The 12,355-nt window shown below is 41.0% G+C and overlaps 1 protein-coding gene across 1 annotated transcript in view; it reads right to left on the bottom strand.

Moving 5' to 3' along the window:
* Positions 1-1,031: 1,031 nt before the first annotated feature.
* SLC1A3 (solute carrier family 1 member 3) overlaps positions 1,032-12,355 on the bottom strand; it is a 74,022-nt gene continuing 62,698 nt past the window's right edge. The window contains exons 6-10 of the mRNA XM_024754620.1: positions 11,771-12,063; positions 9,037-9,270; positions 8,291-8,485; positions 5,148-5,282; positions 1,032-3,318 (exon numbers count right to left, since the gene is read on the bottom strand). Of these exons, the coding sequence (XP_024610388.1) occupies positions 3,114-3,318; positions 5,148-5,282; positions 8,291-8,485; positions 9,037-9,270; positions 11,771-12,063 (1,062 nt within the window). The 3' untranslated portion in view covers positions 1,032-3,113. The remainder of the gene's footprint in view (positions 3,319-5,147; positions 5,283-8,290; positions 8,486-9,036; positions 9,271-11,770; positions 12,064-12,355) is intronic.

The raw sequence follows: 12,355 nt of genomic DNA, 5'->3' as shown, positions 1-12,355 counted from the left end.
CCATAGATCAGGATTCCCTCAGGATGGTGAGAGCTGGTTTGATGCCCTCAGGCTGTGAGCGTTTCCCCAATCAGCCATTCCAATACCATAGATGCCTTGTAAAAAGTTAATCAGTGATCGGTAAATGTTTTGGTCAAAAGATCCTTTAGAGAAATTGATGGAAATTAAGGATTTCTCCCCCAGAAAAAGGCAAATGCACAAAACTCTCCCCACACTTTCAAGGGCTATTAGAACTCACTTAAGTCTTCACATGGATGATCTAGGGGTTTGTGGATCATACTTAAGAGTCCCTCTCTAGATGGCTGTCACCTGCTAGTAGAGGGTCAGATTAAAATGTCTCTTAAAAAGAAAAAATGTCTCTAGACACAACTTCGGTCTGGGCATTTCATGATATTGCCTCTCAGTCCTCTGTTAAAAAGCATGACAGAAAAAAAAAAAAAGCAGTTGTCGTAACTCGTGCTTTATGAATAGAACGGTTCACTAGCACATTGGCTGTTTCTGAAATATCCCTTGAGACCTTATTCAGCTCTTTTCGCAAATGGCAGCAGTAATCACATAGATAAATCTACCTACCTAATTTGAAGGTCAGACAGGAAATTACTTTTTTTGGAAGAACCAATGGTGGCATTACACTTTTCTAATTAATCCCAACATGGAAATGATTCAATTTATTGGCGAAATCTGAATCTGAGGTGAACAAGTAAATGCATGCTGTTACAGCAAAGTGCTTCCCTCACCTCCTCCTGTTTCCAGTTCTAGGAGTTGGGCAGGGAGAGTGTGTCCTTATTTATTTTCCTGTGGTTGGCTTCCCCAGCTGGGCCTTCCAAGATTTTACCTAGTAAAATCTTTAAAAAAAAAAAAAAAAAATCTGCATGGCATCCTTCCCAGCATTGTCCTGAACTCCCTGCAATACTTCCACGAATGAAAATTTTATTTTCCTTCAGCGATAAGAACAATAACAACATGCAAAAGTATAATGTAAAACTAATTTTTTTCTTTATTGAAAATACATCTACAAGGTAATGCTTCTCAGTCCACACTGGGTGCATGTAATATGCAGAGCCTGTGATGGGCTGGCAAGAGGGTCATCCCAGAGGACCTGCTTTCCATAAGAGATGGTTAGTATAAAAAAGATCACATTGTGTAACAGTTAATTTGACACAATTAATTTTTACTCTACTGGTGTCATGACAGCCATGCACATTAACTTTTGTAGTGTATTTCCCAAATAGAGCCTTGACATTAAATGGTTACTCCACCACAGCCTAATGTTAACTTTTGTACACATGTACGTAATGCTCGCGATCTATATAAAAACATCTCTAATTGTATATCAGAGGATGTATGTCTAGATTTTCAATCTGTTAGCATAATTAAGTCCGTTCCTTACCATTTTCAGTCAGAAACTCAAACACAGCTGGTATTGTCTGACAGCTCACACTTCACATCTTTGACTGGATACTCCTTAGAGGGTAAAAAAATAATCTCCTCTAAACCTGGTAGCTGCCTTGCCTGAAACTAATACCCCTAGTGTTTTTTTTGTTTTTTTTTTTTTGTCTTGGAACCACACTGACATGAGTTCATACTGATTCATCTTCTACAGTTTCTCTCAGGGACGCAAACCAAACCAAACCAAACCCCACTTCAGCTGAAGGTTTTAAATGATTTGGTGAATGGAGTTCCAACACAAAGAAATATCTTGTTTCTCTCATTCTAAGAACTTTTGATGATAGTCAAAAACCTTTTCAAATAAGAGACCACCCACCCGGTTCATGGACCTCTAGTGGAGAGAGAGCTCATTCATTTGACTTCTTTAAAACGTATAAGAAGTGACCTTATATTTTGATCTGCAGACTTCCTTAAGGAATGATTTTTGAACTGAAAAGAAAAAGTGTTTCAGGTTAAAAAAAAAAAAAAGAACCTCTCCTTTTAAAAAAAAACCTTCCTTAAAGATGACTTATAATCTTGGTGTTTTAAAATCCTCTCTTTATAATGTCAGCCATGCTCCGTTCTTTCCTGGCGATCTTTAGTGTTCCATAGTAAGACCGTGAGCACCCTTGCTAAGTTGCTAGTCTTACGTTTTATTTTCTAAAAGTCTATGATCAGTTGAGGAGTGGTGGGAGATATCCTTCCCAAAGTAGTCCCTTTAGTTTGTGAAGAGTAGGAAAAAAGGGAATACTTCCCCTGTTGGGAAGAACTAAGCAGAGTTTCGTGAACAATTCCACTCCTGGAAGGGCCTCCAGCCAGGTGACTTGTGTAACTGACATTTTGGACACGGGACCTGGTAAACCACACAGCCATCCTGCCCCCACTTAGAAATGTTCATTCCCAATAAATGTCTATTCTGAAAGTCTCACGCTCCATGGACTGATACTTGCTACAGGATGTTCTTTGGGGAAATGGAGGGCAGGCTCTTTTATGGTACAGGATGTTTGGGTGAGAATCGACCATAAAGGCATCTAAGGAATTCGCTCATTTTACAGATGGGAACTCTGAGGCCTAGAGATGAGACGTAACATGCCCATGGCCACATGGAAATTTCACTTTCTGCACCTCCTCACAGCTGTGCTGGGTATGTATTTGTATTGTCCTGCTACTAATAAAAGAAGGACACAAATCATAAGAGAAAGGAAAAAAAAAAAAAACCCTTGTAATGTCCAACCAATAACCCATTGCTGATCAAGTTGTTTTGTTTTGATATTAAAACTGAATTGTATTCTGAAGGATTTTTAAATTCTGAAAGTTGATTTAAAACCATGTTTTTAGCCTAATATTTGTTTTGACTCTTTAATTTGTAAGAACTATCACATTTACAGGATTGCGTGCCACATAAACTTGTAAGACCTGATCAAGACTATTTTTGATCTCAGTACCTTATTAGATAAGACTAACATGAAATGACTTAAAAATTTCAAACATGGGATGAAAACTATACATTTTGGCCACTGCAAAATCCCCCCTTGTTTTTGGATGACTATTTCCCAATCCTATCAGGGCAGGGAGGAAAAGGGAGGTAAAGGGCTGACTGGAGAGAATGAGTTGAAATGAGATGGAAACATTGTATAATGGTTTTCAAACACCTGGTGCTCAAGGAAGCATTTCTTTGTGTTAGTCTACATCTTGGTCTCGCTATCAATGGATTTCTCAATTTCGCTTTCCTGGGCAATCAGCTGATACGGTTTCTTCATTTCATTCTCTTCAATCACTGAGTTACCCATTTCGACGTCCCGATTCTTCAGTTCATGTCGTGACAAGTGTTCAACAATGCCAGCTCCCAGGGAGTCTCCCAGCACATTGGTGGTGGTACGAAGACGGTCCCTGGGGAAGGGAGGGGTGGAAGGAAAAGCGAGGCTCCTGTGAATATCACGGGATTTCAGCTCATGTTTTGAACCAGCTGGCTAAGTCACTGGGGGCATCTCTTAAAATTCTGCTTGGTGTAGCCACCCACTTCATCATTCCATAATAGACACATAACATTCAAAATCGTAGTTACTAATATATATCCGTATAATTAATAACTTATATAACTTATAACTAAGGATATATATTAGTATTAATTTTTAGTTACTAATTAGAGTACCAACAGTAGGAATGACCCTCCCCTTTCTCCTTTTATTTAAAATTTTTCTTTGGTTCTCTTTCCTACCACTCACTTTCCTTTTACCAGAAGGTCTCAGAAGTGTGATCTGGAGACCCCTGGGGGTCACTGAGGCAAAAACAATTTTCATAATAATGCTAAGATATTATTTGCCCTTTTCCCTCTCATTTTCTCATGAATGTCTGTCTAGTGGAATTTTTCGAACAAACAACACAACACCAAAGATAACACAACAGATTGAATGCAGAAGCAGCTAGTCTTGTATTAAGCTAGACATTAAGGAGATTTGCAAAAATGTAAAATGGTATCATTCTTTTCCCTAAATTTTTGGTTTGGAAAATGATATGTTTCCATAAAAGTGTTATATATGTTAACATGTAATGAATGGATTATTGTAGCCTTTAAATGAATTTAACATTTAAAAACTGCCTAAGTTTTTCTAACATGATAAATATTGATAGATATGACCCACACAGATAAAAGCTTTGGGGGTCGTCAATTTTTAAGTGTAAAGGGGCTGTGAGACTAAAAACTTTGAGAACCACAGCTTTATATTATAAAAGTCTTCACATGACTCAAGTAGTGGCTGTGGGCCAGACAGTGAGCTGAATGCTTTCCATGTATCAATGCATTTAATTCTCACAGCACCACCGGGAGGTAGACGGCATTATTGTCTTCATTCTGCAGAGAAGGAAAGTAGGGTGGCTGGGTAATCTGGCCGGGTGCCACACAGGGGCAGGACACAAACCCAGATCCAAGTGACCATGGAACTCATGCTCTCAATTAATTATCTTCCCCCCACTTATTGTGCCTTGAGAACACTGAACTTTTTGTGGTCATTAGATCTACCTCATGGAGTCTATGTAGACTCCAACACCTACTGTGTCCTTCTAGGCTGTCACCTTGGGCATCCTGGGGAGCAAGTGTAAATGGAAGGAAAAGAAAAGAGGCAGAGAATGTTAGCTGGAAGGGTGAGGGGAAAAGGGCAGAGGGGTGGGCCCTAGAGGTTAGGGTCTGAGGGTGCTTTTCTTGAAACTTTCCTCAGAACCAAAAATCAATTCCACTTAATGACGCCAGCTCTCTTCCCACTGTCTGCACAGCTGCCCCACTCGCTGTTGGGGTCAGATGGGAACATCTGCATTATATTACGCCATTGGAATGGGAAGCACAAGAAGAACGCCTGAGGCAGCCTGGGAGGCCCGCTGTTCGGTCCCAGCCGCCATGGGGATGTGTTGTGTAATGCAGAAATGGCTCTGCTGATTTATGTTGGCTTTGTAGACAATAGGTTTCCCAATCCCCAAATGGTTTTATAGAGTGAGAAGCGTAGCAGCCAGATGTGCCCCGAAGGCTGATAAGGGAGAGTGTGCATGGCGCCCGGGGCTTGGTGGCCAGATAATGGCAGGGATCAGGCAGGGAGGACAATTTAATTACAGGCCAAGCCTCCCCTCTTCACGGAGCCCTTTGGCAGGGGTGCCAGGCTGCCTGGTGCCCTAGGATGACAGAGGAGAGCCCCACGACAGCAAGCCGAATGCAGTCCGAGCGTACTCACAGGAACCAGTCCACTGCGATGATGAGCGTGATGTCGTCGGTGGGCAGGCCCACAGATGTCAGCACGATGACCATGGTGACCAGGCCCGCCTGAGGAATCCCAGCTGCCCCGATACTGGCAGCCGTGGCTGTGATACTGTTAGAGGAAGTCCCCAAACAGAAAACATTTGTTTAAATCTCCCCAGATAGAGAGCAGACCCTGTAAAACATGCACAGGGGTGATGTCTGACTTGCCAAGTTAACATAAGAGGCCGTGCTTTAGAAAACTGTAAGTGAGATGGTATGAAACCCATTGAGCTGATAATCGTATTAACTCATAGTTATCAAAAGCCTATTACGTGCCTCCTGATTTGTTAAGCATGGATTACCTCATTTGTTTCTCACAACGACCCTTAGGAAGTTGGTCCTGTTCTTACAGCTGTTTCTAAATGAGGAAACTTGTGCCTATATACTTTTTCATGTACCTGGAAGTATTTTGCAAGGTCTAAAATACTGTACAGTTACAAAAACAGTTTGTTTCTAATAATTCCCCTATCCAAGCAGAGGGTTGTAAAGATACTGAACTTTACAGTATGGTTACTTTGGTCAGAAAAAAAAATCAAATTTATTAATTCAAAAGCAAAATGATTTATGAACAAGGTTCTGTAGCACTAGCTATATATATATATATTTTTTTTTTCTTTTTTTTACTAGCAATATTTTTTATGGAGGCAGTGTGAACCTCATTTGTAAGGCACATAACCTCTCTGGGACTCAGTTTGTTAAATATCTATTTGATAGGCTTATGTGAGAATGTGAAAATAGTTTTTGAATAATAAAGTATTACCTAGATATAAAGTGGTATTCATAAAGTAATAAGTCTGTGGAAGAGACTTCATGGTTCCCCCGCATTGTTCCCCTTGTATAGTACTAGAATGTTTAGCTGGTGTATGGCCGCCCACAATGAAACTATATTTCCCAGCCTCCCTTGGAGCTTAAATTAAGTTCTGGCCAATAAGACATAGGTGAAAGTGATCAAGCAAATTGCAGGTTGTGTCATTCCTCCTCCTCCCACTGGCTAAAATTTGGAGGTGATGTTGAGCCATCCTGGACCACCTGGATGAGGGTGATACCCCGGGGATGATAGAACCACAAGTTTTGGTCCCTTACACTGTAGAACACCTACCAGCCTGGAGGGCTTTGTGGAGCGGAACTGCTCCACATGAGAGAGAAGTACAGTTCTATCTTGTTGAAGTCACTATAATTGTTATTATTTTTAACTCTGACACACGCAACTGAAACTTTTTCATAACGCAGGGCTTTTCAACCAGTATGTCAAGGTATGCCCGAGAATAGGTTATAGTTAACTGAGATATTGAGCTCCCAGCCCCAGTTTAGCTAGACTGGGCCTGGGGCTCCCAGAACCTCCAGGTCCGTCACCTCTGGCCATGATCAGCCCCATCATTTTTATCCCAATGCATCCTACAACTATTATCATTTCCCAATAGTACAAAATATGTATACAGAGTCTGACATAAATTATTTCTAAATAAACATATATAGACATACACACACAAATGTGAGGGAACTGATAGAGATTTAAAAAGACTAAAGTGACATAAAAACCAAATACAAGCCGTAAACCTGGATTGGATCTTAGTCTGTGGAAAAAGCTATACAAGATATTTTGAAACAACAGGGGAAATTTGAATATAGGCTGGATATTCCAGAAGTATTTTTAAGAATCTTACTATTGTGGTTATGTAGGAAACTATCTTTATTCTTAGGTGATGCATGCTGAACTATGTACGATGAAGTGTCATGAAGGCGAGGGGAGGTGGGAAAGAAGCAAAAATGGCAAAACGTTAACAATTGTTGGTTCTAGGTAGAAGATGTGTGTTGTAATATTCTTTAAACTTTCCTATGTATAAGACAATTTATAATAAAAATGTTGTGAAAAAACTAATTTATTTTGATTTCCAAATTGAATTGTTAATAATAACACACACACACACACACACACACACACACTAAAGAGCAGGGTCTGATCTGGATTGTGAGACTTTGTCTCCATTATACTCATTGGTCTGTTGTGCACGAGGACTTTCATTAAGCAAAAAGAAGGGACGATATTCACATGTGCACATGGATATGCCTGGACTGTCGTCAGAAGGATACAAAAGAAACCAGCAAGCAACAGTGGTTGCCTCTGGAGAAGGAAACTAAGAGACTAGCGGAAGGTAGGAGAGGGAAAATTACCTTTCACTAGACAGTTCAAATAATAGTTAAAAAATAGGGCTTCCCTGGTGGCGCAGTGGTTGAGAGTCCGCCTGCCGATGCAGGGGACACGGGTTCATGCCCCGGTCCGGGAAGATCCCACATGCCGCGGAGCGGCTGGGCCTGTGAGCCATGGCTGCTGAGCCTGTGCGTCTGGAGCCTGTGCTCCGCAACGGGAGAGGCCAAAACAGTGAGAGGCCCGCGTACCGCAAAAAAAAAAAAAAAAAAGAAAAAAGTTAAAAAATAGTCCACAAAAGGAAAATTCTCAACCTATTTGTCAGTGTGCTCTGTCATATATACTGCCTAAAAATTAACCCAAGAGAAAATGTTAATCCAGTTTTTGAAATGTATTTTTATTTTCTAATTTTCTCAATAAAAGCTAATGAATAATAAAAGCTAAAATTTCAATGCCTTTTATTGAAGTTTAACATTTTTTAAAAAGAGAAATATCCATACTATGTATTCTACAGATTTTAAAAAGAAAGAGCTGGATATGTTTATAGATGGTATACGGATGAGTAAATCTATCAAGTGGCAAGCAGTATGTATGGTATGATTCCATTAATTAAAAAAAAAAATGTGTGTATGTCTGTGCATTGGAAAAGGTCTTTGTACACCAAACAGTAACCCTGGTCACCTACAGAAAGATGAGGAGTCATGGTGGCAGACAAGTTTCACTTTTTACTTTATACATTTCTGTATTATTAGAAATTCATTATTAATAAATATGCACATCTGTAGTTTAAAAAAGTAAAAATCTCTAAATATCAAAAATAACACTGTTCCTATGAAGAGTCCCCTCTCCCAGTTTCTTCACTCAAGCCCTGATCACCGGCTCATCATTTAAAGTCGTTCTTAAGAAAAGGTCGTATAGAATGTTCCTTGTACCTGATTGTAATAATCTGTCCAAAGTTCAGGTCGAAGTTGTTAACTTGAGCAATGAAAATGGCAGCCAAAGCCTCATAGAGGGCAGTCCCATCCATGTTAATGGTGGCCCCTACTGGGAGCACGAATCTGGTGACACGTTTGTCCACGCCATTGTTCTCTTCCAGGCACTTGAAGGTGATGGGTAGGGTGGCAGAGCTGAGCACAGTAAAACAGGACATGTCAGCTGACCATCCTGACAGTTCAGACTGTGCCTGTCCATTTTGGTATTTTGGACAGAGAGTTCCTTCCTTTCCCATATCCTAAGTGAAAGGGAACTAAGTCAGCACTAGTATAGTTAGGGGAACAGAGCTAGGGACAGTGGGTCCTCTCACGGGGTCATTTGGCAGCTCCCCTGCTTCTGGAGTCCTCTGTGAGGCATCACTTGCGATTACTCCCCATCCCCCAACAAGAGCCTGTGCCAACGCTCGGCCATCTCTCCCTTAGGCAAATGGCAACTGGACGAGGAAGATGAGAACGGGCAGGAAAGGATAGCTGATTTCCATTTTGTCCCCTGAATGGGTATATAGCCAGCTAGTCTTTGAATCCCAACTAGGTCTGACTAGCATTGGAGTCAAAAAGCCAATTCCTATGTCTGGACATTTAAAACCTGGAAAAACACACCCCCGCCCCTCAGTCTGAAGGTTCTGGTTCAAAGTAAAGTTTGAGGTACATTTTCTGATAGAAATAAGCCACGGATGTATGCGTACCTGGAGGAGGTTCCCAGAGCCGTGACGAGCGCTTGCAGCAACCCACCGATGAAAACCCAGGGGTTTTTCCGTGTTACCAAGAAGTAGAGGAGGGGCAGGACAATGACTGCATGGATGAGTAAGCCCACGATGACTGTCACTGTGTACATGGCAAGCTGCCCGCCAATGACTCCCATGTCTTCCATCTCAACAATTTTCCCTGCAATCAGGAAGAGGATGCCCAGAGGGGCGTACCTATGTAGAAGCAACACATGCACAGTTGGAAGTCTGATTTCCAACAAGCTATTCCACAGAAATTACCAAGTGATAAGAAAAAGTCAGAGAGTTGACTTCCAAACTTTTCTGCGCAGAATACTATGAGGACTTGCAGACACTGTGAACTTCTTTCTTTTCTTTTTTAAAATACAAATTTAAATATAACTAGCGCATAATTAGGCTTTCCTCTCACTCAGAATTTCTCTAGGTCACAATTCTTTTTTTCTCCTAAACCAGAAAAAAAGGCAGGTTCAGAGGTTTTGCTACTCACCTCTTTTTTTCCTAAATAACTGTCATTTCACCACACCTGGGTCACTTTGGGGGTCCTCAGATGCCACCATCCCCCCATCCTGCTGTCTCCTGCTCCCCTGCTAAGTACTCTGAACAGTCAGAATCCACCAAACCAATATCCGGACTTCTGGGAGCATTTCCCACGTCGGAGCCTGACTCCCAAGCTAAAACAAGTTGCACACGATGGCATTTCAGTGTTTTAGATTTGCAGACAGCTGTCTTAATCAAGGACAACTTTTATTAGTTTTTCCCATATTACACACTGCTTATAATATTACTTAGTATCAATCTTTTTTTATTTAAATAAATGTACTCTAAGAGGAAATTGTATGTTACAATGCAAATGAAAAACTAGCACCATTTGCCATAGGTAGAAGGCAATCATAAAAGAAATTCAGAGCTATCAAAGTTAATAACATGCATGTTTGTACTACCACAATCAGGTTATGGGTGTTCTAGTTAAGTAATTATTACCCACAGGCTGCTACTGCCTTTTGTGATCTTTCGCCTGTAGACTCGAAAGAGTGAACAACGGAGACATGAAATGTCTTGTACACATCGAATCAAGGCCCCGCTCTCTTTGTCCGACGTGTGCTGTAAACTACAACCCAACTCACATTACCCGAAACAGAGAAGCTGATCACCCGTCAGGAGAAGGGTCTGCTGGGAACTGTGGAGGACTTATTTCATATTGAAAAATACAATGGTTCTTTTAAAAGTCCTTTAAAATCACAGGCCAGGAAATTATAAGAGTACCTGTTTTCAGAAATGTAATAACTCAATGTTGAATGTGCAGGCAAACGTACAGCTAGAAAAGCTACATGTGAGGTTCATTCAGCAGCCTTGAATAGGCTTCTTTCATAAAAGAGGTGAAAGGTGGAGGCATTTTAATAATATGAAGATAAATGTCCACTTTCAGCTCTGCCAAGGTTTCCAAGGAGGGCCCCCAGCATTTCAATGGGGACTCTTGGGGAGACGACATTCTGATCATCTTTGTGCCCCCAAGTTCATATCCTTCTTGAACAAACTCCTGAAAAATGGATTTCTCTGGGCTTTGGGGGCAATAAAGACAAAGGATATTTTTAATCATGATGGCGAGGGCTTTTCTTAGAAATGGATGTTTTCCTGCCTCAGGTGCCAAGAGGGAGTCTGGATTTAAAACAAAGGAAAAAGGGAAAGCAACCCTCACAGGAGGCTTAAACCTATCACAGGGTTCTCTCCCTGCTGGGGAGAGTTTACTTTCCAAGGTCAATGTTCCTCTGTGGATTTAGTCTTTTCCTTTGTCTCCTGCTCTCAACTTTCTTTGAAGGAAGTTGTGTTATAAATTGTGGCTTGGCCTTCCATAATACTTCCCATGAGTCCTCCAGGCTTGACGCAGAGTGGCCATTTACACTTCTTTCTTAGGACTGAAATGGAGGAGAGCAGAGCTCGGTTTTTCTGATGGTCTAGGGGCTTTTCCCTCTCCTGGGAATGCTCTTCTCTCAGTACTTTGTATGGCTAGCTGATCACCCACCTCCTCAGAGGCCTTTCTGTCCCATCCAAGGCAAATTTTAAGCCTCTGCCCCAGTCACTTTTTATCACCTCACATCATATTACGTGAAAGAAAACCTCATGTTTTATTTTATTATTATTTTTTTCCATAGCACTTGTGACTAAAGCACATGGATGATTTGTTTGTTTGTTTAAGAATGTAAGATCCACACGAGGTCCTACTGTATAGCACAGGGAACTATATTCGATATCTTGTCATAAACTGTAATGGAAAAGATTTTTAAAAAAGAGAATGTAAGATCCAGGACATCCTTGTCTGTCTTCTTCATTGCTATATCCAGGGTACCTGGCATTAAATGCTTCATAGACAGGAGACAATCAATAAATAGGAGACAATCAATAGGAGAATAATTAACTAATTAGTTATCAAATGGAGGGATGAGGAATGGTACCCCATCAGTGCTGGAGTAAGGGAGTTGACACCTTTCAAAAACAAGGAAGCAAACTTATGCAGACAGGCTTGCAGATATGTTCAAGGCCACTACCAGCCCAGGAAGTTACTGATTTTCTTGTGCTTACCCGAATGAGATCATTGCAATTGGCCATCCTGCCTGGTGGCATCTTCCTCAGTACAGAACACAAGTTGATGGCAATAAGCATCTTCTAGATAGCATACATAGCAAATGGAAATACATACCACATTATCACCGCTACCAATCTCATGATGGCTTCGTTAAGAGAATCAAAGAACTCTCTCAGGGCCTGGCCCTGCTCCTTCATGTTTCCAATCACAAATCCGAAGCACATGGAGAAGACAACTAGTCCCAGGGCATTGACCCCATTCACAGACCCTGGCACTGGGACTAACTCCTCTGTGATCCTCGTCAGAGTCTCCATGGCCTCTGACACATTATTTATCACGGCACCCACAAGTGTTTCATTGGACTGGATGGGCACTTTAAAGCTTCTCTTCTCATAGTTGGTTTTAAACTTAAAAAGAAAAGGCACAACAGGGATTAAAGGTAATTTTTGCTTTCTTCTTTTGTACTTTTTGCTCGGATTTTCTATAATGATATACATTACCCCAAATTCAGAGAAAAGCGTTACACAAAGTATCTATCTACCCTGTCTATCTATCTATCTATTTATCTTCTATCTATTTACTTATCCTCTATCTAATCTGTGACAAACCTCTACTACTTCCTCAGCACAGACACACACACACACACACACACTCAAATACACAACAAACCATAACAGGAAAGAGGTTGAAGATGGAGTA

The sequence above is a fragment of the Neophocaena asiaeorientalis genome, unplaced genomic scaffold (genome assembly GCF_003031525.2).
Source record: "Neophocaena asiaeorientalis asiaeorientalis breed wild unplaced genomic scaffold, Neophocaena_asiaeorientalis_V1.1 scaffold229, whole genome shotgun sequence".
NCBI lineage: Eukaryota > Metazoa > Chordata > Mammalia > Artiodactyla > Phocoenidae > Neophocaena > Neophocaena asiaeorientalis.
The sequence above is the reverse complement of the archived record's forward strand: the minus strand, read 5'-3'. Positions and strand labels throughout refer to the sequence as shown.